Source organism: Natator depressus, chromosome 3 (assembly GCF_965152275.1).
Source record: "Natator depressus isolate rNatDep1 chromosome 3, rNatDep2.hap1, whole genome shotgun sequence".
In the NCBI taxonomy this organism is placed as follows: domain Eukaryota; kingdom Metazoa; phylum Chordata; order Testudines; family Cheloniidae; genus Natator; species Natator depressus.
In genome coordinates, this window is record NC_134236.1 from 121,233,502 (window position 1) to 121,261,257 (window position 27,756).

Genomic DNA, 27,756 nt, shown 5'->3' on the forward strand with positions numbered 1-27,756 from the left:
TGCCACAAGTCCTCCTGTTCCTTTTGCGAATACAGGGCTGCTACTCTGAAACCTGTCATTATGGAGAGAAAGAAGGGAGAGGATGGTGCTGACGTTCCTAACCGAGCGCTGATTCGCTGCTGTTCTTGTCAATCAAGCGGGCGTGCCAGTGAGGCGCTAGTTGCGGCCCGGGAACTCCCCTCCCCCAGAGCGCCGGTTTTTCTGCTCGGTCCTCGCGCGGGAGCGGCGGGCATGGAGCTGGGGACCGGGCAGTTCGCGCAGAGCTTGCCCCACCTGCGGGCGCTGGTCTTGGGCTGCGACTTCCTGGGTGAGGGGCCCCGCCTGGAGCAGGGCGGCGGGCCGGACCCTCCCTCCCTTCCTCCCTCCCGGCCGGCCGGCCGGCCGTTTACCGCGGGCCGGGAGCCGCCTGCTCCCCCTGCGGGCGGGGAGACGTGGGACCTCTCACACCTGCTAGCTGCCGCCGGGCTCGCTGCCCGGAGCGAAAGTGGCTGTTCACACTGGGCCGCGGGAGCGAGCGCTCCTGGCGGCGTGACTCGGGCAGCCCGGTCCGAGCCCCGCGCGCTGGGCGCGCGTGACGGGTCAGAGCCGAGAGCCAGGGCCGTGACTGGAGCGCCAGAGGCATCAGCTCCCCTGGTGACTTGCCTCTGGCCCATGGCGCCAAGCCGTGCGGGATGCGCCCCTGCTGAGCTCCGCTGCCAGATCGGGTCCTGACTAATGGATTGGCCTTTCCTGGTGCTTGGCCCGCAGTTGATAAATACTGTCTCTGCCCCCCCCCCCAACCACCCGATTTTTTCCCGAGCCCTCTTCCATTCAGGGGTGTTGTGTGTTGGAACAATTTGTATAGTGGGTGCTGAGAGCCACTGAACCATTGATGGAAACCACTTCAGGCCAGGGGATGCAGCAGCACCTATGCTTCTACTGCCAAATGTGACAAGGGAAACTGGATTTTTTCCGTTTCCATTGCATACTGCAGAAAGAGGTAGGCACAAAGTTGGGTCTCTTTGTGCAGTAGGTATCAAGGAAAAAAAATTGGGTGCTGATGAAGATGTGTGGTTCCCTTCTGAAAGCCTATAGAAAAACCTCTGAGACACCTCTAGAAAGGTACAGAAGTGCTGTCAAAGAGGAAGCTGAAAAGTACTAAAGCAAAACTGCCTCTACTGCCCCTTTATTAATCTAATCTTTTTGTGTGTGTGTGTGTGTGTGTGTGCACGTTTTGTATTGAAAGGTAGGTAGAGCCAGTTATAATCATGTAGGGAAAGGATTGCACCATGGTAACAAATAAGAATTTTTATAAGACTTAAGAATTCTTTTCCCCTTCCATCCCAATTCCCGTGATCTCTGCTATCTCAGTTTGCCTCTTCATCATGAATGATTACAACAAAGGATTGGAAAAGGAGTTCAGTCTTAAGCCTTGTCTGCAGTATAAAAGATTTACCAGTGTAGCTATGTATCTGAGTTCTTTTGCTGGCATAGCTTATTTTGTTCAGAGAACTGGTAGAGCAGAGTGTCTCAAGCTTTGCTGCCATAGCTATGTCAGGAATGTGAAAAAAATCGCACACGATGAAATAACTATTGCGGCATGACATGTCATTTGGCGAGGTGATTTAATGCCTTTAATAGCACAAGGAGTTCTTTTGCTTGCATAAACTGCATCTCTGCTGCAAGGATTTGCCAGTATAGCTATACTTCATAGTGTAGACTAGCCACCCTAGGTGTTTTTTCCAGTTTTCTATTTAAGATTTTAATAATCACTAGTGTGTATATAATCGTATCACAGTTAGTGTGCACCTGGAAAAGAATGTGAACCAGTCACTCCTTGATCTCCACAAGCTGGCAACTGACAAGAATGACCCTCATTTGTGTGACTTCATTGAAACAGTAGGAAAAAATGTCGTTTGTTTTCTCCCACTCTCTCCACCATTGTCCTTGAAATGTTCCCCTTTTCCCTGGTCTATAAATGAAGCACAAGTTACTTTCCATTCAATAACTGTTAAACAGGAGGTAAGGTTGGGAGGAGAATACATATGTAACTTAAAAGTAAAAATATACACCCTTACAACGATGTTGTAGTTATATTTTTTTTAAAGTTCAGAGTTAATCTTAAACTTCAGATTATTGGAAAGTATGGTACAGCTACAGCTGAGGCATCCAAACAACTTGTACTCTGTGCTGATGCCTGGGGTGAATGGAGAGCCGAGGGCCAGGTCTACACTACAAAATTTTGCAGGCAGAGGTATGTTGGTCAGAGGGGTGATGAGTTCCGGTTTCTGGCTGACGAGTTCTGGTATCTGAGCTAGCAGAAGCCTCTAGCGTAGACACAGTTATACCAGCAAAACTGCGTTTGTGTTAGATATTTACGTTGCTGGCGGAGGCTGGTATAAGCTCATCATTCTGCCAGTATAAGCTATGTTACATTAGGGGTGTATTGCCAGTATAGTGTACTTCTATAGCTATATCAACAAAGCGCTCCTGGTGTAGGCTTAGCCTAGGAGAGCGCCTTATCCATCCATATAACATTTTAACCTCAATTGTAACTATGAACACTAGAATGCATTACTATTAATTGTCCATTTCCTGTCCCTGGTCTTTGCCTCTGCTGTGCCGCCTCAGATAGACAATGTGATTGCAATCTTTCCTGTCAGTGATTGTCACTAGTGATGAATAGTATAGAAAATCATCTAACTAAACTATATCTCACGAGTATGTGAAAGTAGTTTCATATTAGGAGTGTATACTTCTAATTTATACAGAGATAAGATTGTTCTATTAATACTGAAAAGACAGAAAAATGTACAATATGTATGTACTGGTATTTTAGACTGCTCCCAGAAATCTTCAATTTTGGCTGAGAAAGGTAGTGAACCCCACATGGAGAATGAGCCCAGCTCGTGTTTGCATTGCTGGTCTTGGTGAGCTTGTGTTGGCCACATGGTGCTGATTAAACATACTGTACTTTTTTTCCTTTTGGCCCTAACATGCTATGCTGTCTAATGCAACTATGTGTCTTAATGCTACATTCAGGGATGAGTAAACCTCAAATGAGTGTCCAAACTGTGAAGCACACTTTTTGTTTTGAAGGAGTAATTCCCTACCCAACTGCTGACTGGCTGAATAATTAATGGATTAAAGGGAAAAGTTATGGGGGATTTAATTTTCTTAGTACCATGTTGGGAGCTTAGATCACTCCTTTGTCCATTTGTCGTTAGTACAAAAGGCTACAGAAAGGCAGATTCACATTTTGGAATCTTTTTTTTGTGTTCTGTCTCTACAGGGTTCGATATGGAATTCACAGGTTTACATTCAGTCTTTCCACAAGGCAAGCAGCCCAGGTAAAGATGTCACATTCAAAATGTCATATGATCTAGTGAGTTAAAATAATGGTAGAAGTTGCGATGAAAAAGTAAAACAGTACATCATGGGAGTATTTCTCCCCCCCCCCCACCTCTGATTGTTTAATAGTCTCTTCGATTCACCTGCTGAGTGGTATCTGAAGGCCAGACGGAGTGTTCAGAAGTTCACGGTCAATCAGCTCGGTGAGATCTTTTGTTCATTGTTGTCAGAAAAGATAAAATCCCACTTCTTGCTAAGTATTTACTAGCATTTCACAAACTAGTTGAATTTGGCTAACATATAGCATCTAGTCTACTAGAGGATTGTGGGACTTTCTGAGAGGGATAAAGGTTTGCAATTCTGTTTTTGCTTGTCTGCTGTGTTTGCACTGGTTGTCCACCATGCTAGATCCCTTTTTATTAAGGAATAATGTTATCAGCATCATAGGTGCCGACTTCCCCTCTTTCCCGTGGGCTCGACCCCCTGCAACTCTGCCCCTGGCCCTGCCCCCACTCCACCCCTTCCTTTAGGCCCCACCTCTTTCCCACCCCCATTCCAACTCCTTCCCCAAAGTCCCCGCCCCATTCCTGCCTCTTCGTTGCCTCCTCCCCTGAGTGCGCCACGTTCCCACTCCTCCCCTGCCGCCCCCCCCCATCCGGAAGCATGCTAACGCTGCCAAACAGCTGTTTGGTGGTGGCCGGGCGGGAAACACTCAAAGGTAGGCGGAGGAGCGGGGACGTGGCGCACTCGGGGCGGGGGGGAGAGGAACTTGGCTGCCGGTGGGTGCAGAGCACCCATTAATTTTTCCCTGTAGGTGCTCCAGCCCCAGAGCACCCCGCGGAGTCGGCGCCTATGGTCAACATACATACATCTTAAGTAGTTTAAAGTCAGGTTGGCTATGCAAGAATTTTCAGTCTACTTTATATTGCTGCAAATTTATTTTAAAAAACACTTAAGGTATCTGTCATCTTTAAAGAAAAATGTAATGGAAGTCAGTCATTCTAGGTTCTGTTCCAGACTCTCTCATTGACTTGCAATGTGACTGTAAGCAAGAAATATAACCTTTCTGTGCCTTAATAGTCTCCCCTGTAAAATGGGAGTAATCCTAGCTCACCGGGGTTTTGTGAGGTTAATGTTAATAAATAACTCAGATTCTCAAATGGAAGGTGCTAGAGAAAATAATATTTTCTAAGGTTAGACAATGAAATATGCTGCTTTCTAAAGCTTCATTTTGTCCTCTGGCATTTTAGGTTGCTATTGTAGGGGCTTCTCTTGAGGACTGAGGTACTGGCTTTAAGCACAGTTTGATTTGGGGGAGACAGAAACGAGGACGTATCAACTTTTTTGACAATGTCTCTAAATAAAGGCCAGCTAGATTATGATCTCTGCATCTGTTTCCTGGGCTGCAGAGTGTTTTGAACCAATGTAGGGATGCCAAGGAGATATTTGAACCTTCCCTGCTGAAGCTCCTTCTGGCTGAAAAGGTAGAGTGGTGTTCTGGAAGGAGCTTCATTTTTGTCCTCATCCATTTAAACATCCGTATATGTTGACCCAGGTATGTCTGTACCTGAAGCAATTTAAAGGTGACCTGCAATGGAGAAAATGTACTTGTGCCTTATTTCTTTTATGACACACAGAAATCTTAAGGTTTGTTTTCTTGCTCTCTTTTTAATGTTTTTCTGCTTACTTTTTACATTAGAAATTCAGGACTTGTCTAGATTGCCTGTGCCTAAAGACACTCTGACTCAAAAACTAGTGAAATTCTGACACTATAAGAGACTGAACGCTGAGAAAATTAGAAGTACTAAGATATTTAGTTAGATGGTGTAATTTTTTTTGGTTAACACCTATTTAACTTCAATGACTAATATTTTGAATTAAGAATGTCTTTACTATAGATTCAGCCACCTTTTCTAGTCACACTGTGAGCTGTTAGATCCCTTAGAGGAGGCATACTTCGTCAATACCAAGGGAAAACAAGAATTTATATTTCTAATGTTTAAAAACAATAGAGTTAGGATGCTTCGTTTTTAGGGTGTTGGAAGGGGAGTATGTTTCATAATGAAATTAATTAAAGTTCCAAACTCCATCTTTAAAAATGGTTTGCAGGTCACCTTTAAAGTCTTAGATTATCAGAGCATTTATTGTGGTCTGAGGAGATCAGTTAGTGTTGGGGGACTTCGTTACAACACTACATGTAGAGTAGAAAGGCCTGTAAAGCTACAGCATGGTTGTAGCTCAATAATTTTCCTCTTTTCTTCCGTTGCTTAGTCCCTTTTCAGTAAGGGCTGCTTCTTACTGAAGATTAACTTGTCTTCCCATTGAGCCCTAAAATCTTATTTCTGTTTAACTATCTGGGGACCCATGTTCATGCCACCCCTTTGTAACCTGGCAGTGATCTGGAGGTTAGTAAAATTCTAGTGCAGCAGCTTTAGTATATGACTAAAATGGCATAGCAAGGAGAACTCCTGCATCCGCTATTTAATTTTCACAATATCAGTATACAGGAGACCGAGGAGTAACACCCAGCTCTCAGTACTAAGACTTGTTACGAATTACACCTGGTAGGACACGCACGCAAGTGCTACGAATTACACCTGGTAGGACACGCACGTGCGAATTACACCTGGTAGGTCACGCACAGTGCGAATCTAGGCTGAGGCACAGAAATAAAGTCCACAACTGCAGAGTTCCCAAAAGACACTAAGTTTATTACGCTCGAGCGTGGTGCCCCCCTGCTAGCCAGGAGGGGACCCTGAATGCAAATTATACAAAGGTTATATACCTTTTAGCAAAGCATGTTGCCCTCGTGCATCGGAAACCTTAGCCAATAAACAAACCCTTTTCTTATCTACCACCTATCCCTGCTTGGTGCATTCCTCATGCTATACCAGTATGTTAATTACACAGCATGGTCCTAAAGCCATGCATCAGTAACTTTTATTATCAGGATGGGAGGCCTCACATCAAGGCCAAGAGACAGGGAGTTAGAGACTGACAAAAACCAGATACTGGGAATCAAGGCAGGCTGGAGACAAGGAGGAGGATTTTTACAGGGATTCAGTATCTAAGGATTACTCCTCCTGGTGTATGATGTGCTGGCATTTAAACAATGGTGGGCCCCAAACCAAAATGGAGTCACATGTGCTAACTTTTCCTTAACAGACTTCAGTTTGTGTTTGTTTCTTTCAGGGTTGTCTATATTTTCAAATGAAAAATCAAACAAGTAAGTAAAAAAAATGTATTCTTTCTAAATAAGTTCATAGCTGTCTCTTATAATAGAGATAATGCAGTTGAGATTCCATGCTGGAGGTTCTCAAGCTCCTCTGTGCAATGGTTCCTTGTGATCCTGTTTTAGGCATCTTTATTTTTCGTTGTAGGTATGTTGCACACTGCTATAACTTCTTCCTCTTCCCCACAACATTTGGAGTCATGGACTCTGAATTCTCTTTCCAGGCGTCTAGCATTCAGTTCCTGACACATTACGGTTTTGACTATAATAAGGTATGTTCTCTGTTGTAAGTGACTAGAGCAGAGGAGGCTTATTTAGTTATGGGGAAGTATTAAGGAAAAATATCCCAAAAACTCTGCATTCCTTGTGTAAGCAGCAGCTCGCTACTTTTTCAGTACAATGGGTGCTTTGAACACTTGGGTTGGGTTTGTTCTGTTGTGTGTTAGTAGCAATACAGGGCTTTGGACACTGAGCTATTCCATGACTAGGGAGCAATAACCACATCTTTGGCAATGGTTACTAAATTGAACCCCTAACTAACCCTGTGGACACTGTACTGCTGCTTCACATTGTTGCAGTTGGTCACTGGGCACCTCCTTACTGCCCTGTGACGCCAACCTTAGCTGCCACTGGCCACAGGGCATCTCCATGTACTTCCCGTCTCCTCATCAGCAGAGAGGTAAATGCCTGTCTTTACTGGTATCCCGGCACAGCCAGCCTTTGAATAAATAAAGCACATGGTAGGTCATGTGCTTCCTTTCCTCCCTACTCTCCATAGGCACCGACTCCATGGATGCTCCAGGGCTGGAGCACCCATGGGGAAAAATTAGTGGGTGCTCTGCACCCACCGGCAGCCAAGCTCAACTCCCCGCCCCTCCCCGCCCCACCTCACCTCCGCCTTCTCCCCTGAGTGCACCATGTCCCTGTTTCTCTGGCTACTTCCCAGTGCTTGCCGCTGCAAAATAGCTGTTTCGCTGCATAACAAGCTCCAGGAGAGAGGGGGAGGAATGGGAACATGGCACGCTCAGGGGCAGAGGCGGGGCAGGGCGGGGATTTGGGGAACGGGTTGGAATAGGGGCAGGGAGGGGGCGAAGTTGGAGCGTGGACTATGGGGAAGGGGTTGGAATGGGGGCGGGGCAGGGCAGGGCAGGAAGGGGCAGAGGGGGGTCGAGCACCCACCGGTGCCAGCAGAAGTCGACGCCTATGCTACTCTCCCATTTCTCACTGAGTCTGCAAACCACGCTATCCAGGTGGGGTCTGCATGATGGGCGAATATCTCCAGGCCTCATACACTGAAGTAGAGTTTTTGTGTCTTAAGTGTCATTTCGTTGGCTATTAGATGTGGTCCAGCATACTCAGTTGCACAGAAGACGTAAGACCCTGTGTAGGAGTGGGAAGCTTGGGTACGCAGATAAGAAAATGGGTACTGAATTTATTATCATATGATAATCTCAAAGAAACTTGAACTCTTAGCTAAATATAACTTTACCTGTCTATGATGTTCCACCATCTCCAAGGTGGAAGGTAGTGCCATAAGTATACAGCAGCGCTATCCAACAGTTCGTGGCAGGGAGTGAAGAAAATAGTACCCAGTTGAAATGGCTGGAGAATTTAATTAAATTGAATGTAATTAAAGAGCTGGAATTTGTCCTGAAAACCTAGATTAGAATCCTGACACTGAGTACTTTTTCTGTCGGCTCTTAAATAATCACAAATGGTCAGGACTTCAATTTTATCTTTCATGCACAGTCTTTCATAATTCAGTTTTTCCCTCTCTGTACCTGTGAACCCTTTGGAATCCTAAAATAAAACCTTTCCCTTCCTTTGCATATGCATACAAGTTGGATTACTGGTGAACTTTGGACTTTTTTAGAAAATTTTGGAAGCATTTTGAGAAAGGAATGGGGGGAGGCCATCATATTAGAAATGACAGATTTCACAAATGAATACTTCATACTATTTTTCTAATTTAACACCAGAAAATCCTATGATAAATAAACCCTTTTCCCCCCCTGTTCAGTTTCTGAAAGATGGAATCCCATATATGAATCAGGTTCAGGAGAAGAAACTTCAGCAAGGGCTCTTAGCTGGAAACTGGAAAGTTCGCAGGTAAAGCTCTTCCAAAGCCGTTGCTCCTCCAGTGACTTCTGTTAGTATTTCACCTTCACTTTTCACTCAGTTTACATTTTGTAGGATACTGAAACTGAGAGAATGTCTCATTGCCATTTCTGTTCCCTTGGGGAATATATAGAGTCCGGTGAACGGTCACAGGATGGTGCTGTCGGTTGCTTCACAGAATGACTACAGCAGGAGGGAAGGGGGCCACCTCTTTAAAGTGGAGTCTTGCTTGGCACTGCTTTTGCAGCTTTCTCACTTTTTTTCTTTTCATTTCAGCACTTTGGACAAGGATAAAGTGAAAAAGGTCATTGATGATGTGACATGCTGGGTGCCATCAGCAGAAGAGGGAGACTCTATGGTTCTACATAATATTAGTGGTATGAAATAGGATTCCTTCCTTATTTGTGATTTCTCAGTGGCTGCAGTACCTTTTCTGAATATATGGGGATTGCTGCTTGTTCAGCCCACTTACATAGCTGCCTGTCTTGTAACACTCTTCCTTTTTCACTTTTAAAAAAAACATACCCAGCCCACCATTGCTGCTGCTAGGTCTTCTGGTTCCTATCGTGTTTTCATCTCTCTGCTCTGTTGCTCCTCTTTTGTCATTATGATGAGCTCTATTGTGGAAGGGCTTTTTTTCTGGAGGTAGGTTGGTATCAGTGGCTGTTTCTGGAACTGAGGTGGATTTTCCAGGGCTGGGAGTAGTAAGTCTGACAGCTTTCCTCGTTGTAAGGTTTTCTGGCTCGATTTTGTGCCCTTTGCATGGAAATGTTCTAAAATATATATTCAAAGGTATTTTTAAAATAATTTGAAATAGGGATGACTCAGATCATCAGCCCTCTTTTCTGGATTGTTGTATGCCCTAAATATTTAATTTTTATCTTGGTTTCTACACTGATATTTTATTCTTCCATTGAAAAACATTCTTGTTCTACCAAGCAAACTCCTCCCCACCTTTAAATCTTTCTCTCGGTTTCTGGTCTCAGGTTTTCAGCTATTTGAGGTACAGCTGATTCTGAGACAGGCAATTCCAGATGTTTGGACAGAGCCTTTTGGCGATCAGAAGGTAAGTTGGAAATGAAGCCCTTTGGAGGGTAGGACTTCTGTTTTAGATATGTGTGCGCCTGTCCTTCCTGCTGGGACTCTGAAATCTTGGTTGTGCTTTAATGGAAAGGTTCCTGGAAGAGGAGGGAGCTTGCAAAGGAACCGTGCTAAGGGGCTGAACCAGGTTCCCTTTTCTGGGATCCCATGGGTTGGGAAGCTTTGGCCCCTGTTTCTCCCACAATCCCAAAGCCTCCTCTTCCAGAAGGGTCACTCTTCGGCAAAGTCTGAAATGACTCTCAGAATTTCCAGGCTTCTCAAACCCAGTCCTCATGTAGCCACAAAAGCGAACATTTGGTCTTCGGTAGTTGCTTTTTCATTGTTAAACTGTCCCTTGTATTAGCTTTGGAGACTTTCACCATTCGGTTGCTGGTTTGTTATGACAGTAATGTTACACAGCCTCTCGCATCTAGGTCATCAGCTTGAATCTGGCACGCTCTTTACTGAATAAAAATGAGGGCTATTGGATGGCCTATTCAGGAAACAAGTGGTCTCAGTCCAAATGCCAGGGAGAAGCTTAAAAATAGCACAAAAATCAATATAGCAACTAGCACCCTTATTCTCAAACAGAGGCTATAGGTGGGACAAATTTCCTGAGCTCCCATTTCACACCTAAGTGTGGGCCCTCAGAGTCAGCGTTGATGCACTTTGGTGTGGCGAAACCTGAACTGCTGCTGTCCCTGCAATACGTGTTTTATGGATAGAGGGTGTCTTGTTTCAGCGTTGTCAATCGAATACATATTACTAGCGCTAAGAACACTTAAATTCCATAGCCACCCACTCGCATCCTGAAACAGGCAACCTATTTTATGGCCACCATCCTTCTAGCCAAGGAGGCCTGGAAGTAACTCCCTTCAGAGTTATTTTAATTTATCAACTGGGTGCTGATTGCCATTCAGTGACAGAAGAGAGACCATCTTCACCTTCTGTATTGAAGTGCTATCTCCACAGCCTTGGGAGTCTGAAAATTGAACCTGTTTTCAGCATTAACACCAGGCTACCAGACAAGCTGCTTATATTGATTGTGTGTGTTCATGTGTGCAAGGTTATTTCTCCAGAGTTGTAGTAACTCTTTTCTTGCAGGTGATGGTGAAAAAGGTGAGTCCACGGCATCGCTGGTGTCTGGAGAACTCTTCTTATGACTGCTGCCGAAAGGAGCTCATTCTTCTCTCTGCCCGGGGTTTCACCAACCTCTTCCAGACCCTTGTTGAAGCCAAGAAGGTGAAACTCACCATCCCTATTCCCACCTTTGGAATTCTTGGATTGTTACCATGGTAGCAGGGTGGTGATGGAGTATGCAAGATGTTTTGTATGGAGCTAAGTAAACAGATTCAAAGCAGTGAGTGGTTGCACAGGCTGGCTTCGTTAACCCCTTCATAGTTGTCAGTAAAACAACTTAGTGTTTAAAGGGTAATTTTGGCTAGAAAAATGGCTATTAAACATAGCAGATCTGTTAAGTAAGCAGGTGTGCTTTAAGTGTATTCTGTTAAAACATTCTTACTTTATTGATCTAAAAATCATACTTTACTGCGTTGCATTCCTGATACCCTGCAGAGCAAGCACGCCTGCGGGAGAGCAATCTAGGCTCTGTTCTGACTCGTACATTTCAAACAATTTGTAAAAAATCCAAAAGTTCAGAGGTAATAAAACCTGTCACATTTCAAGGCATAAGCCACCATCTGAGAGTTAGTCAGATACATTCCTGCAGGTAGGTTATTCCACTTTGACATAATTGTGCATTTGCAGATTTTTCTCAAACATCTGGTGCTGGCCACTGTCAGAGCCAGCACACTGCACCACGTGAACCGATGGCCTGATCAAGTATTGGAATTCTGTGTTCCGAGCAGCATTGTTGAATAAGATCCAATTTCAGAAACTTTATCCCTGGTGATGTATAGGGCAGAAAGACCCCACCTGGGTGCTCAGATCTCAGAATAAGTTTGTAGATCTGACAACCAAAATAATCTTTCTGGGCCATCTGGCCCAGAAAGATTTTTAAAGGCTATTGTCTCCCCTTCCTAGTTCCTCAGACCTCTTTTAAACAAAATGTTACCAATAAATGTCCCCCTCACCCTAAGGTTTAGACTAGAGGGCAAACCCAGCTGGGGATGGCATTGGCCTCACTGTGATGCTGTTCTAGGCCTTGTAGCGTGTGAAGAGGCTTGTATGGGTGTTACCCCTGTAGTAAAGAAGTTGGGCTATTGAACAGGTCTGAAGTTGGTTACTTGACCTACCTTCTGTAGGAACATGCTGATACTGTTTTATGTCTTTTCCTGTAGCCAGTGGTGGGACACAACATGCTCATGGACCTTCTGCATCTTCATGACAAGTTTTACGAGCCCCTCCCAGGTAGCGTAATCTTTAGCATCATTCAAATGCTGGTGCATCTCTCCCCAAAGCAGCTTTTTCAATCGTTGGGCAGAAATGCAGCACAAATGTTCAGTGATCATCATTTACTCCGCATAGTGTGCCTGGGTCGATGCTAGATAACTGCACTGGCTTCCCCACCTCTAGGGCAGGACCTGGTCCCTCCGGAATGCTCCCAGTGTGGTTCTCCCATGGGGCAAAAGACCAGAAAGATACTTAAACTTTGTTTAGTGCATAGAGTGCTGAGTTTCTTTTTTCTCAGTTCTGTAATATTTTTTTCTGAATGTTTGCTTCTTTATTATTTTTCTTTCAGAAAGCTATGAGGAGTTTAAAAGGAACATTCACAGCCTGTTTCCTGTCCTCATAGACACCAAGAATGTAACAAAATCCATCTGGAAGGTAAGATATGGAATTTTGTTTTGGGAAATAAAACTTGCCTCACACTTAGATGGAAAGAAGGTCCTGATCACTCTCTGGTTATAGAGCAGGGACCAGTTTTAAATGTTGCACTAAAGCGGTGGTACCCAAACCAGTAGTGTGTTGTACAAGTGCTTGGACTTGGGGTTTGAATGCTGATCCTGGTTGTCACTCTGCAGGAGTTGAGTATTGGACAAAAAGCTGGGGGCACTGGATAGAATATGCCCTGTCACTGAGTGACCCCTCTGAAGTTGACTGACTTCCAGACGACTTGTGTTCCATTGCCAGAATATGGTTCCTGAGTTTGAGGGTGGAGGAGTTGAGAGTGCAGTATCTATTAATATTGACTTTAGGAATTGCTGTTGTAACACTTCATAACTTAGCTGTCACTTGGAGCTTAGAACGCCTTCTCGGCAGAAGAGGTAATACAGCTCCAGGGGAAAGAGGATTTAAAGGTAGTACTGAACAGATAGGATAATTTCCAGTCCTTCCATCAGGGAAGCAAGATGGCATCCAGGGACTGATATTCCAGATTTTGACTATCACAGCATCATAACTTAATCTTTAAATTAACATTGTGAAGAGTACTGCAGTGAGTTTGCTTCTTCTGAAGAAACTCTATGGCAGGGGTCTCAAACTTAATTTACCTTAGGGCCAGTGCCAGTCCTCAAATCCTCCCAGCGGGCCAATAATGTCACTGAAGATGGTGTTCAGAAAAGAAAATGTTTATATTGTATTTTTTTATTTAGAATTTCTTAGAAATAATAAAACTGTCATACAACATTATACAATTCTTCACCTGCCTGAGAGTTTTTAGTGTTTGCCATACACCAGGCAACGCTTCAGTTCTGTCAGTTTGTTGATATTTGGCCTCAGGGACTGAGCAGTTGAAACCTTCAGGATTGCAGCAAGGCATGCATCAGATAGTTGTGTTCGGTATTTTGACTTGTTTATATACATTGTGGGGGAAAAAAGTGATGCTGCCTTCATGGCTGACTCTGCCGGGCAACTAATGATGGTGTCTCTGTCCCTCTCCCCCAGCCAATGGGAGCTGTGGTGGGCGGCGTCTACAGCAGATACTGCCGGCAGCGTGTCTGCCTGCATCTCTCCTCCGCAGGCTGCAGTGGGGAGGTTCTTGGGTCGCAGATGGCCCGCGGGCCAGGACGTTAAGACCCTGGCTCTATGGGATCCCAGGACTTGAATCCTGCTGTTGTTAAATGCCCATTGAAGGGCACTGCTGGAAAAACAGTGCGGATAGGAAGCTTGCACAGCACTTTTTATATGGTCTGACTGTTTCGCTTTGTTTTCTGATCCTGTGGTTCCTTTATTCCAAAACATCACAGCACATCAGAAATATCTTGCCTTGTTTTCTTACAGGAATTTCAGTTTCCACGAGCATCTAACCTCCTAGAAATTTACGAAATCCTGTGCAGGTGAGCATTGAATTCTGGGAATTTGAGCCCTACCAGCTGGTCCATGAATCATCCTGGGAAGGTTTCAGAGTAGCAGCCGTGTTAGTCTGTATTCGCAAAAAGAAAAGGAGTACTTGTGGCACCTTAGAGACTAACAAATTTATTTGAGCATAAGCTTTTGTGAGCTACAGCTCACTTCATCGGATGCATTCAGTGGAAAATACAGGTGGGAGATTTATATACATAGAGAACGTGAAACAATGGCTGTTATACACACTGTAACAAGAGTGATCACTTAAGGTGAGCTGTTACCAGCAGGAGAGCTGGGGGGAAGGGGAACCTTTTCTAGTGATAATCAAGGTGGGCCATTTCCAGCAGTTGACAAGAACGTCTGAGGAACAGTGGGGAGTGGGGGGGCGGAATAAACAAGGGGAAATAGTTTTACTTTGTGTAATGACCCATCTACTCCCAGTCTCTATTCAAGCCTCAGTTAATTCTATCCAGTTTGCAAATTAATTCAGCAGTCTCTCGTTGGAGTCTATTTTTGAAGTTTTTTGTTGAAGAATTGCCACTTTAAGGTCTCTAATCGAGTGACCAAAGAGATTGAAGTATTCTCAGACTGGTTTTTGAATGTTATAATTCTTGACATCTGATTTGTGTCCATTTATTCTTTTACGGAGAGACTGTCCAGTTTGACCAATGTACATAGCAGAGAGGCATTGCTGGCACATGATGGCATATATCACATTGGTAGATGTGCAGGTGAACGAGCCTCTGATAGTGTGGCTGATGTGATTAGGCCCTATGATGGTGTCCCCTGAATAGATATGTGGACACAGTTGGCAATGGGCTTTGTTGCAAGGATAGGTTCCTGGGTTAGTGGTTCTGTTGTGTGGTGTGTGGTTGCTGGTGAGTATTTGCTTCAGGTTGGGGGGCTGTCTGTAAGCAAGGACTGGCCTGTCTCCCAAGATCTGTGAGAGTTTTGGGTCGTCCTTCAGGATAGGTTGTAGATCCTTGATGATGCATTGGAGAGGTTTTAGTTGGGGGCTGAAGGCGATGGCTAGTGGCGTTGTGTTATTTTCTTTGTCGGGCCTGTCCTGTAGTAGGTGACTTCTGGGTACTCTTCTGGCTCTGTCAATCTGTTTCTTCACTTCAGCAGGTGGGTATTGTAGTTGTAAGAATGCTTGATAGAGATCTTGTAGGTGTTTGTCTCTGTCTGAGGGGTTGGAGCAAATGCGGTTGTATCCTAGAGCTTGGCTGTAGACAATGGATCGTATGGTGTGGTGTGGTCTGGAAGAAAGCTGGAGGCATGTAGGTAGGAATAGCAGTCAGTAGGTTTCCGGTATAGGATTCTGGGTGGACTGCTCCTGAAGGTTGAAACAACAGACCGGACTTCTACATAGAGTGCTTCCGCCGACGTGCACAGGCTGAAATTGTGGAAAAGCAGCATCACTTGCCCCATAACCTCAGCCGTGCAGAACACAGTGCCATCCACAGCCTCAGAAACAACTCTGACATCATAATCAAAAAGGCTGACAAAGGAGGTGCTGTCGTCATCATGAATAGGTCGGAATATGAACAAGAGGCTGCTAGGCAGCTCTCCAACACCACTTTCTACAAGCCATTACCCTCTGATCCCACTGAGGGTTACCAAAAGAAACTACAGCATTTGCTCAAGAAACTCCCTGAAAAAGCACAAGAACAAATCCGCACAGACACACCCCTGGAACCCCGACCTGGGGTATTTTATCTGCTATCCACGATCCATAAATCTGGAAATCCTGGACGCCCCATCATCTCAGGCATTGGCACCCTGACATCAGGATTGTCTGGCTATGTAGACTCCCTCCTCAGGCCCTACGCTACCAGCACTCCCAGCTACCTTCGAGACACCACTGACTTCCTGAGGAAACTACAATCCATCGGTGATCTTCCTGATAACACCATCCTGGCCACTATGGATGTAGAAGCCCTCTACACCAACATTCCACACAAAGATGGACTACAAGCTGTCAGGAACAGTATCCCCGATAATGTCACGGCAAACCTGGTGGCTGAACTTTGTGACTTTGTCCTCACCCACAACTATTTCACATTTGGGGACAATGTATACCTTCAAATCAGCGGCACTGCTATGGGTACCTGCAATGCCCCACAATATGCCAACATTTTTATGGCTGACTTAGAACAACGCTTCCTCAGCTCTCGTCCCCTAATGCCCCTACTCTACTTGCGCTACATTGATGACATCTTCATCATCTGGACCCATGGAAAAGAAGCCCTTGAGGAATTCCACCATGATTTCAACAATTTCCATCCCACCATCAACCTCAGCCTGGACCAGTCCACACAAGAGATCCACTTCCTGGACATTACGGTGCTCATAAGCGATGGTCACATAAACAGCACCCTATTCTGGAAACCTACTGACTGCTATTCCTACCTACATGCCTCCAGCTTTCATCCAGACCACACCACACGATCCATTGTCTACAGCCAAGCTCTACAATACAACCACATTTGCTCCAACCCCTCAGACAGAGAGAAACACCTACACGATCTCTATCAAGCATTCTTACAACTACAGTATCCACCTGCTGAAGTGAAGAAACAGATTGACAGAGCCAGAAGAGTACCCAGAAGTCACCTACTCCAGGACAGGCCCAACAAAGAAAATAACACAACGCCACTAGCCATCACCTTCAGCCCCCAACTAAAACCTCTCCAATGCATCATCAAGGATCTACAACCTATCCTGAAGGATGACCAATCACTCTCACAGATCTTGGGAGACAAGCCAGTCCTTGCTTACAGACAGCCCCCCAACCTGAAGCAAATACTCACCAGCAACCACACGCCACACAACAGAACCACTAACCCAGGAACCTATCCTTGCAACAAAGCCCGTTGCCAACTGTGTCCACATATCCATTCAGGGGACACCATCATAGGGCCTAATCACATCAGCCATACTATCAGAGGCTCGTTCACCTGTACATCTACCAATGTGATATGTGCCAGCAATGCCCCTCTGCTATGTACATTGGTCAAACTGGACAGTCTCTCCGTAAAAGAATAAATGGACACAAATCAAACGTCAAGAATTATAACATTCAAAAACCAGTCTGAGAATACTTCAATCTCTTTGGTCACTCGATTACAGACCTAAAAGTTGCAATTCTTCAACAAAAAAACTTCAAAAACAGACTCCAACGAGAGACTGCTGAATTGGAATTAATTTGCAAACTGGATAGAATTAACTGAGGCTTGAATAGAGACTGGGTGTGGATGGGTCATTACACAAAGTAAAACTATTTCCCCTTGTTTATTCCGCCCCCCCACTCCCCACTGTTCCTCAGATGTTCTTGTCAACTGCTGGAAATGGCCCACCTTGATTACCACTAGAAAAGGTTCCCCTTCCCCCCAGCTCTCCTGCTGGTAATAGCTCGCCTTAAGTGATCACTCTTGTTACAGTGTGTATGATAACAGCCATTGTTTCACGTTCTCTATGTATATAAATCTCCCACCTGTATTTTCCACTGAATGCATCCGATGAAGTGAGCTGTAGCTCACAAAAGCTTATGCTCAAATAAATTTGTTAGTCTCTAAGGTGCCACAAGTACTCCTTTTCATCTTGGAAAGGGTATTTCAAAAGTCAGTCATGCAATATTTTTATACTTTTTTTTTTTTCTGCTGCACTGTGGGTTGAAATTGTTCAACCAGTTTCCCTCCTTTCTAACCTGGCTTTAATACCAGAGGAAGAAGTACTACCTATAAACCTATCAAGTTAATATTCAGTAAATTGTTTAAAATGCCTCCGCTTGAATTATTCAGCCAGTATTAAATTAGGATGGAAACTGGCTCAGATTCTGGTGTAGAAACATATATGGCAAACTAGGTCGTATGCTGAATTCTAGAGGATAGGATTGTTTAGAGGATTGATAATGGGCTCTGAAGCTTTCTTCCATTATTTCCCTGATCTTGAATTTGGGTTAGGGCTGGGATTGGCAGTAACTTAATACTATCTCACTGCTGCACAGGGTCTTAAGTGGAATAAATTTGTAATCTCAGGACAGGTCTACACTACGGGGGAAAGCTGACCTAAGCTATGCAATTTGAGTTACGTTTGTAGTGTAACTGAAGTCGATGTAGCTTAGATTACTTACCGTGGGGTCCACACCATGCTATGTTGACTGAAGATGCTCTCCCATCGACTCCCCTTACTCTTCTCGTTCCAATGGAGTACCGGAATCGACAGGAGAGCGATCTGCAGTCGATTTAGCGGGTCTTCACTAGACATGTTAAATCGACCCCTGGTGGATTGATCGCCGCAGCATCGATCCACCAATAAGTGGAGACAAGCCCTCAGTTTGGCTCTTAGCAGACAGGTGTCCACATTACAAATGGCACTCTTGTTAGAAGAATGGGTAGAGTGTAAGGACTGGACACTATAATTCTCCTTTTCTATAGATGTGTTCCTTCCACAAATAAAACACCATGCCAGGAGATATGGTGAGAGCCTTGTGTTGCTACTGTTTGTACTGGATCTGCTATGTGGATAAATGGAGGATATGAGTGCTCTCAGGCAGGCACCTTTTATTACACTAACCTCACTAACTTCTCTTCCTAAGACGTTCTGCTTTTTCGTAGTCTTTTCAAACTGTGGATGCCCAGAATTGTTGGGAAGTTGGGAACTCTTGTTCTGGGTGACTTCAAGAATCCTAATTTTTACCCTCTTTATTGCCTTCTCCAAAAGCCCTGCATCAAAACAGCCTTCCCTCCAGAGCCAGTCAGTCAGCACCTCTCCTTGGACTAGTCTGTTTTTACTGATCCTTATTCACACTTTTGTATGCAAGTAAAACACTCTGCTGCACTTGAACACACTCTGTGTAGGGTATACAATATCAGCAGATACACACAGAGTGCAGCATGTGGGAATTAGTTTCCAGTAAGGAGAGCATTCACGCGTATGCAGCTGTATGGGTCCCTATTTGTCTCTGCAGTCACTGATGTAAGGGAAGCCATTAAAGGCAGTGTGATTGGCTTTGGGTAGGGACTGCTATTTTTTTTTATAGTTCAAAACAGATTAGGAGAATCCTGCTGCCCAAACTCATGTTCTCCTTGCACAATCAGATGTTAAAGGATCTTTTTCACAACTGGAATAGGATTCTCTATGCTGCCTTCTGATGTCTCCCCTGCATATAACTGTCTTTACCAAATACGAGTTACAGTATTGGGAGCATGGAGTGAGGGAGGGAACTTTGAACTAGCCTGCTTTTAGATCTCAGTGGAAGTCTTGTCTGTTGGACCAGTGTGTGGAGTGAGGGCATACACACAGCCAAATGGGCAGGGAAAAGAACCCACCTTCAAGGTCTGAAGCAGCAATAGTTTTAGTTAAGAGATTATAATCCCTTCTGATTTTTATTGTAATCTTTGGCCAGGGACAAGAATCTGTAAATTGGTAAAGTGGGGAGATGTGCAGAAAGCCTTTAGGATACTTGAGTCTAGAAGAGGCAGCCACAAGCACAAATCTACTTCGGGTGTATTGTGCAGGGTAGAAGGTTCCTGCATTTGTGAACTCCATATACTTTGTTTCCATGCCACAAACTTGCCTGGCTCCTAATCTCTGTGAGTGGATTTATGCAGATCCCTCTGACACAAATTGGTACTTCTGGACTATTCCATGTGCTCTCCCCCCGCGTTTCTTTTCTCCCAAATATCAGTCAAGAGCTAAGATTTGAAACTTCTGGGATAAATTTTCAAAGTAGCCTACAGAAATTTGAGCCATATGACTTCCTTTGTTGTTGGTGAAAATTAAACAGTTAAATTGTTGCTTGCACCGCTTTTGTAATGGTATGATTTTATTCCTTAATGGTAGAGAAACTTCTTTAAAGAAATCTCTTTAGCAGTTGTGTTAAAAATGGAAAGCCATAGGGATTACTCTGACAGGGCACGAGTGTTTGCTGAAAAATTTCTCCGACCCTTAGGCGTAGGGGAAGAATGAAAATTTACACTTCAAATTTTCTTCAACAGTGACCTAAATCCCACCAACCCCACATGTCCGGTGATTGCCCATGCAAGTGACTGTTCAAAATATGGTATGTTCTGTGCAATGAAGCACATTTTCATTTCTGTATAAAGAGTCTTTGTTTTATTCCATGGGAATCCAAATGCAAGGCAGAAATGAAGCTGTAAGTGGCAAAATGAACATGTGCTGGGGAACCTGTCCATTCACACCTTTAACTCCAGTCCCGACCTTTTATAAATGCAAGTTTGCTCTAATAAACCTTTAAATGTGATGCCATCTTTTCTTCAGCCACTGGTCTAACTGTTGCCTCCTTGGTAGTGTCATTTTGAAAGCTCCTGAGGAGCAGCAGAGGCTGCAGGGGTATAGGGATTCTGTGAGGGGGGAGGATTAGAAATAGTAAGAAGTGTAAAGATGAGAGAGGAAAACTGTGGGTAATCTGATGCTTAGTGAGAGAAGGATTATTTTGACCCAAAGTAGTTTGCACAATGTTCTAGAGATGCTTTAATTTATTTTCCATTTTTTGGACTCTTAGCTGACAAGAAATCTCCCCATGAGGCGGCCTATGATGCATTTCTTTGTGGATCAGGTAAAACCTGACATTTCTTAAAGGTTTAACTGTTTAGAATTCAAGAATTGCTTTCCTTCCACTGTAACCATTTTCATTCAATAGTAGGTAATACAGGTACTCGTTACTTAACGATAAACTGCCAAATTATTCATATATATAGTTCTTTAAAATTGAACATTTGCTTAGCTTTTGCTTCTGCACTCTTGTAATGTCACCTCTTCATTGTTCCTCCTTTTAGTTCTTTTGAAATTAGCCCACTTGCTCCTAGGCAGGATGCCATGGTGAGTGGTGTTTATGAACTTCTTTGCCTTGGGAATTACCTTGCAGTCATAGGTCTTTTAGAAAATAGCTGTCAGCTTGTGATTTTCTGTTCAACAACTTTGTCCGGTTTTTGAATAAAACATTATTCAAAATGCTGCTACTCCAAGTAATTAGCTTGTTGTTTTATAAAGCTGCAAGTTAGAGTTTTTGTCTCAAGGCTGAAACCTTGTTTAAAAAAATAATCTTGAGGGGTTTGATGGCCTGGGAGGCTGGTAATGAAATTGTGCATCATTCCTTCTTTTGGTCATTGTTTCAAATCCAGCTCAGTCTGGTTGTGACCAAATGGTCTTACCATCTGACAGCTATGGGGAAATGAACTGATGGCTTCAGTCAAGTTCCTAGTGAATGTTTGTCCCCTTCCCACTGTTTGGTACACTTGTTGGCTTCTGTTGAGAATAACAAGGGTGTTAAATGGGTGTTGAAACAGCACTATCCTTGCACCAGTAGATGTGGTCTTTCCCTCTGTTATGATTGAGGTACACTGGCAGGGGGGCTCTGGGGAAGCTTGATCTGCTTTGTATGTGCTGTATCTGTTCTGTACACAGAGGAGGTCATACTGCAAGACTGTTAATCTGTTTCCTTTTACCAGCATTATATTCATATTTTAAATAAATAAATCCTTCATACTTCCCCTGCTCCTGTTCCCTTAAAGGTCTGCTGTAGCTAGGAGTTCCTTAAAGCTGTAGTACTGTGCTGTTTCCCTATAGTGTAGATCACTGAATTATTTTTTTTATTTTGTTTTCCTACATAGTGACACGCTGGAGAATGGTCCCTCTTTCTCTCAATATCTCAATGCATTAACCAAGTACCTGAACCAAGTGAATCTGATCCGAGCTGGCGTTTCAAAAATCGTGAGTTTAAAGTGCATCATGTTTACCCTCATTGTATCTGAATCCCCAGGTGTATAAGCTAGTAGGCTATCTGCTCACTCACATGAGTGAAAGAAAATGCCAGCTGGTGTCTGGATCTTCATCTGCGGGTGACTTCTCAGTGTCAGTCCAAATAACATTTTAAAAAAAACAGTTGTGCTGAATTTTTACCCTGTTGTTTATATTCATTTTGTCACCAGTTACAAATGGCCTGGGGCCTTGTCTACACCACTGCGTAAGTCGAAGTAAGTTACATTGCTCTGGGTGTAAAAAAAAAAAAAAAAACTGCCCCCCACCCCCCGAGTGATGTAATTTACATGGACTTAACGCTGTATCTACACCGTGCTATGTCAGCGGGAAATGCTGCGCTGTTGACATCGCTTCTGCCTCTCGTTGAGGTGGATTAATCATGTTGACGGGAGACCGCTCTCCCATCAACTTACTGCATCTTCACCAGACCTGCTAAATTGACGCCATGGCATCGACTGCATATCACCAATTTAGTGCCATAATGAAGACAAGCCCATAGTCTTTTTAACTGCAGCCAAGATGCCTTTTCCCCCATTTCAGCACCTATAACGAGATGGAAATACAGGAAGCACTCAAAGGTACTCATCTGTATTAAGGTATCCCTACTTCCAGGCTTCTGATTCCTACAGTTTGTTAGAGGATACGTTGTTGCCTTGAATTTTTGTTTTCACATGCATTCTGGTGACTTAAGTTTTGCTCTCATGGTTCATGCCCACAAGAGCCCGAAGATGAAAAAATACTTCCTTGTATTGTACAGGTGGGTATTGCTTAGTCACTATGTCACTTTTTGCCTGTTGTGTTTAATGATCTTAAATAACACTTTTAGTATTTCCACAGTCAGATGTGGATTAAATATGAGAGTCTCTGGCTTAATTTCACTTCATCATTTTCCAGAATTTCTCTGGCACAGATGTCCCTAGCCAACGTCCACCTCTTCTGATTGCCAGTGTTCGGGGGTGGCCTGGGGTGGATGAAGAACAGATCTATCAAATATTAAAAGCTCTGTGCAAGTTTGATGTCAGACGACTGACCGAGAACCAATTTCTGTTGCTCTCCAATAAGTTTAAGAAGTAAGTGATCAAAATTCTAATTCTTTACCCTCTCATCCTCTCCCCCTGCTGCCCCTATTTGCCCTCTTACTCCAGTCCTGCTGACTTTTAGTTAAGGGGATTCATGTCCCAAGCCTCAGAATGCAATAAGAGCCGCATGCAAGATGTATCTAATGTAATTATGATTTATTTCTTAGTGTCAGGGTTGTTCTGCGAGATTATAAAGCTCACCCCAATCTGCGGATTTCACTCTATCACCACTGGAGACACTCACCACAAGTGAACTGCTTGCTACAGTAAGTGACGATGCTTTCATGTGCTTTCTGCTGTGAGTCAAGAATAATATTCCCCCCTGAACTAGCTTGCCCTGCATCTTTGTATGAGAAACAGTTAATTACTTTTAAGTAATGTTACACTGTAGATCCATCATGAAAACATGTCATTCAGAAGCAGGCTTTATGCGGTGGTTTAGAATGGTCACTGTGTAAATGATCTTCCGCCTCTGGATTCCAATCTTGACTTGGATCACCAAGGAAATGTTTCCTTGTGGCCATCACCAAACCATAATTGACAGATGCTGATCTCTGAAGCCCAGTACTGGAATACCAAGTGTGGGGAAGGGTAAAGCTGTATTGAAAGTTCAATTCTGGAATATCAGGGGCAATTACAGATTAAAATTCCTATGCTTTGTTAATCCAGTGATATAGTGGTGCAGATGGAGGGAGAATATTAGCTCTGACCCAGCTCAGGGAGTAGTCTCACTTTACATTTGGGATTAGTTGTGTGATTATGAAATAGCCTAATGACATTTTAACTTTCTTCCCCTTGCAGAATTTGTGGGATTGTGGCATCATGGTCTCTTTTGGCCTTTGTGTTTGGAGGATCTCAGTGGTATGCCATGTAAAAGATTATCTTCTGGAAAAATCTCAAGGACATCTTTCTTATCTTTGTGCTCTACACCAGGATGCCTGTTGTGTTTTTTTTTCCTTACATTGCTAATATAGTGATGGTCAGTAAAAGGCATTTAACAATGGTTTTTTGTTTGCCTTCAATCACAAAAAAAATCTGTGTTTAAGGAGACTGTTAGGTTTTAGGAATCAAATCTGAAGGGGAAAATCCTCCTTTTTTTTTTTTTTTTTAAATATATTTATTAAAGAAGTACTACCTCTTCTTCAGGTGCAAGCGGAACAGAGAATCCACTGTTTTGATGGGACTTTTATCTTGTTCCCCGTTTATTCTTCAACAACATTAATAAACCAGTTCTATTCCAAGTGTTGTGTTGCTGTTAAAAAGGCTGGTGTACACAGGTTCATGTTGTGTTTTTTGGAAATTGTTAAATAGAAGAGCTACTTTAACTTTAATTCCATTTCAACTGAGGAAAAGGGGGGTTATTGCTGTTTGTCAGATGGAAAAGGACAAAACTGACGGAGAAATAATTCTGCAGGCTCCTGAAAGGTTTTCAAAGACAACAAAATAAGTCAGGTGACTTCTCTGTGTGTATTTTTAAGCACACGTTGGCAGGAGAGTGCCTGACAGTAACATGTGCTATGTTGATCAGTTTTTCTGATATGGATGAGTGAGTGGGCTTCAGGCCAAGGACTGCTGTCCTCTACTCTGAAATTTGGTAAGCCCAACAATCGTGTAAGTCTTTCGAAGGAAAACAGCTTTTACTTCTGGCCTTGGTGCCTGTGTGTCATAATGAGCATTTCTCAGGGACTAGGGACAATGTTAATCTCAGAGGGATCAGTTTCAGGATTTCCTCGTCCCTTGGCACAAAACCCAACCTAAAATTGATTGGGAATTCTTAGGTGTGGAAGGTCTTCAGATACTAGGAAGAGTTTGTTTCTGCTGTGGAAAGTTGAAGCTGAATAGGGGAGGGACTCAACTCCCTCCACCATACAGGAGCACTGGGGGTTGGGTATCCATTGCCTAGATCCTTCCATCCATGCCTCCCCTCTGCAGGGTCAGAAGAGCACTCTGTGGTCTGCTGCAGTAGGCTCTTGGGAGAAGTTCTGCAGCTGGCCTGGAGGGGAGAATTCTTCAACAAGCCAAGCACCAAGCCAGGCTCAGACCTTCCAATTCAAGTGTAAGAACAAACTCTAAAGGCAAAGATAAAAGTGGAAAGTATGTTAGCTTATGGGGGTCTTTGGAAGACACTGGTTGAATGGTTTATTATCTTATGGGTGAAAATATTCAAATCCTTCAACTCCATAAAAACACACCAGGCTCCAGTGCCTGAAGATATACGGGTGGGGTATTTGTGGAGGATTACGCTGTCCGTCGTGTCTGTGTGCTGAAGTGATAACAGAAAAGTACACTACCCCCTTCTATTTAGTGCAGACCTTCTCATTCCTAGAACCTCCTTCATGTCCAGAAGAAACCTATAAATCTGTATAGTCAAACCATGATTGCCTTCATCAGTTCCAGGGCTGCTCAGCAGTTATGCTGTAAATACAGGCCCTATAAAGTATGCTATGACTAACACCTAAGTGGTCCAAGGAAGCCATTGAGAAGAACTGGTTCCATAATAAGAGCAGTTTATATTAGAACAGGGTTTAAAAACAGATGCATAACAATGTTCACGTTTCAGGGGCATACATATCAAGTGCTGTTTGCTTGCAAGCCAAATTGCATGGGTTTTCAACCCTTTTACTATTGGTGTTGTGAAGAGACGTACTGTATTTTCAGACGTGGTTTTTAAGCTCTGTACAATATACTGCTGGCAGTCTTTTCTTATTTCTTAGGTTAGTGCATTCATCAGAACATTAATTTGCTTTTTGTGACATCTTAGCTGCTGAGGTTGACTGTGGTGGTCCTTTATGTGCCACTGCTGATAAATCACTATTTATTATTTTTGTCACAGTGGAGCCCATTGTGCTTGGTGCTGTACAAAACACTAAGACAGTCCACCCAAGAAAGTTCACAATTAGTTGTCGGGCTGTACGAAGAACACGGGTGCATTGAAGATGTTTTTAGCCACATATGAGTGGTACTTTAGGCAGCAGTGAAGTAATTAAGCTGCTGCTATTTTTGTAAACCTTTCCTCAGTTTTAGAGCTTTTATACTTACAGCTTCATTAATCATGTTTCTCCTTTTGTCAGTTATGTCAGCTGACTCTTTATTGGCTTGAGAACTTGTTTTCTTATAAATGTTCAATCTGGGGCCAGATTGGCTTGAACTAGCTACTTCTACACACAAGAGACCACATGGGCAAAAATTCCAGTTTGGGTTTTTTCTATGCCACTATGCATCATTCTAAGTAAATGAACAGCTTAACTGGGCCTCTTCCTGTCAATAAGCAGCACAGATTTCATAAGCAAACTCTCTGGGTGATAGTCAGGTCTAGACCTTTTGTTACCTTCCAGCAGACTCTGGCTATTCACTGTCTGTTCTCAACTCTGGCACTTATAAAACTGGAGATACTCCCATCTCCCCCTTGCTGTTTTGCTTCTGACTTGTGACATGAGAGCAGGGAGATGCTGCTTGAACATCTGCTATCTGTGGCTGCTCTCATAAAAGATAAATATGGAAATTCTAAGAGTTCAAACTCACAATCCAGCGCCCAGAGGGAAATGCCTAAAGCAAATACCATCGCAGCTGCAGCTGTAAGGGCTGCATAGAGCTTTGAGTGAGGTATACATGTGCTTTGCTGGATCTGCCTACACAGCATCAAATTACATGGCCATAAATATAACAAAATCCACCAGGTATAGGATGTTCATAAAGATGACCACTCTTTGACATTGTGTCTCAGCCCTCTGTAAACTCCTGCGCCCCCACCCCCACTTCCTCAGCGTCACCTTCACTGCAGAATGCATGTTCTGTTCCTGTCAGCAAAGAGGACAGGACCCACATCAAAGCACAAAAGATGGACTGTTTTGGGTGGAGGTGCCTAAACTGTGCTTGGAAAAGCAGTGACGTAGCCCTCTCCTGATTAATAGCTGGCATGAAAAAGAGGCTGGCATTGTTTCCCAAGCTGTAGGTCACACTTACTATGACTGCCACCCAATTCATTAGAAAGCATGTTTGACAGAAGAGTCAGGAGTGCATCACCAACAGAACGCAGGAGATGTGCAACAGCCAGGTTCAGTATGTGAATGCTCAGGGGGTCCAGTTGAGTGTGAAGGCAGAAGAACCAGAGGGCAATTCCACTTGCAACAGCATCCAAGATGGAGCAGATGAGAATAAGCCAAAGCCAGAAGCGTGTAGGTGCAGATCCCTCCACCATGGAGATGCTCATCAATGTCCAGTAATCTGAATAATCTCTCTGTGTTTCAGTGATAGGAGGCATTGCATCCTTCTAAGAACTTAGTTGCTTTACAAGCAGACCTGGGAATAGAAAAACAAACCCTAATGAAACCATGCCATCATTGTATTTGGCTGGCTCTAGAGTGATGAAGAGTAAGGTGCATATGCTGTTAGCCACATGTATAGTCAGTAATGTCAATAGATGCAGGTGGCTCTACTCTATTTAAGGAGGGTCATGCTGCTGAGCCCTTAGTGCATCATTCTAAATAGTTGTGCTCCTGAAGGTTATTTGCTGGCATAGTCTTATGCTTGAATTCTTGGGATTAGTAACACCTAAGCATCACACCATGGCAGACTTAACTATGTAATAACTAACATGAAAAGGTCGCTACAGTCAGGTTACTTCTTTTAAAAACCCAAGTTAGAAGCCAATTACATCTACCAAGGGTAGTTACTCTGTAACCTGCAGGAATATTCAACTACCTTGGAGCAAATGGGCCCCTGATTCTCAGTTGCTCCATTTCTATGCCTAGTGTGGGAACAGAGTGAGCTGGGGAAAAGGTATTTTTATGCCATCTTTGGGTTCCTCCTACTGTGGGGCCCTATAGGTACCTACCTCACTCTAAGTGTAAGTTAGAACAGCCAGAGGGCTGCACTAAGTTGTGT

The 27,756-nt window shown here is 43.7% G+C and overlaps 1 protein-coding gene across 2 annotated transcripts; it reads left to right on the top strand.

Annotated features, from left to right (window-relative positions):
• Nucleotides 1-164: 164 nt before the first annotated feature.
• Nucleotides 165-24,224, top strand: PNLDC1 (PARN like ribonuclease domain containing exonuclease 1). Of its 2 annotated transcripts, XM_074947000.1 has the most exons (20): nt 165-307; nt 3,272-3,329; nt 3,460-3,533; nt 6,523-6,556; nt 6,711-6,834; nt 7,902-7,985; nt 8,583-8,671; nt 8,957-9,057; nt 9,667-9,746; nt 10,865-11,002; nt 12,061-12,130; nt 12,462-12,547; nt 13,943-13,998; nt 20,011-20,075; nt 20,538-20,591; nt 20,812-20,854; nt 21,646-21,745; nt 22,688-22,863; nt 23,040-23,138; nt 23,674-24,224. In XM_074947000.1, the coding sequence occupies exons 1-20, from the start codon at nt 232-234 to the stop codon at nt 23,744-23,746; spliced, it is 1,680 nt and encodes a 559-aa protein (XP_074803101.1). In that variant the 5' UTR covers nt 165-231; the 3' UTR covers nt 23,747-24,224. The 2 variants fall into 2 exon arrangements, with proteins under 2 accessions (XP_074803101.1, XP_074803102.1); XM_074947001.1 differs by lacking the exon at nt 7,902-7,985.
• The last annotated feature ends 3,532 nt before the right edge of the window (nt 24,225-27,756 follow it).

Excerpts from the sequence above, each read along its gene's own strand:
- PNLDC1 (XM_074947000.1), top strand. The coding sequence starts at position 232 with ATGGAGCTGGGGACCGGGCAGTTCGCGCAGAGCTTGCCCCACCTGCGG. Across the intron at positions 11,003-12,060 it reads CCCTTGTTGAAGCCAAGAAG|CCAGTGGTGGGACACAACAT; the intron begins GTGAAACTCACC and ends CTTTTCCTGTAG. Across the intron at positions 20,076-20,537 it reads AAGTGACTGTTCAAAATATG|CTGACAAGAAATCTCCCCAT; the intron begins GTATGTTCTGTG and ends TTGGACTCTTAG.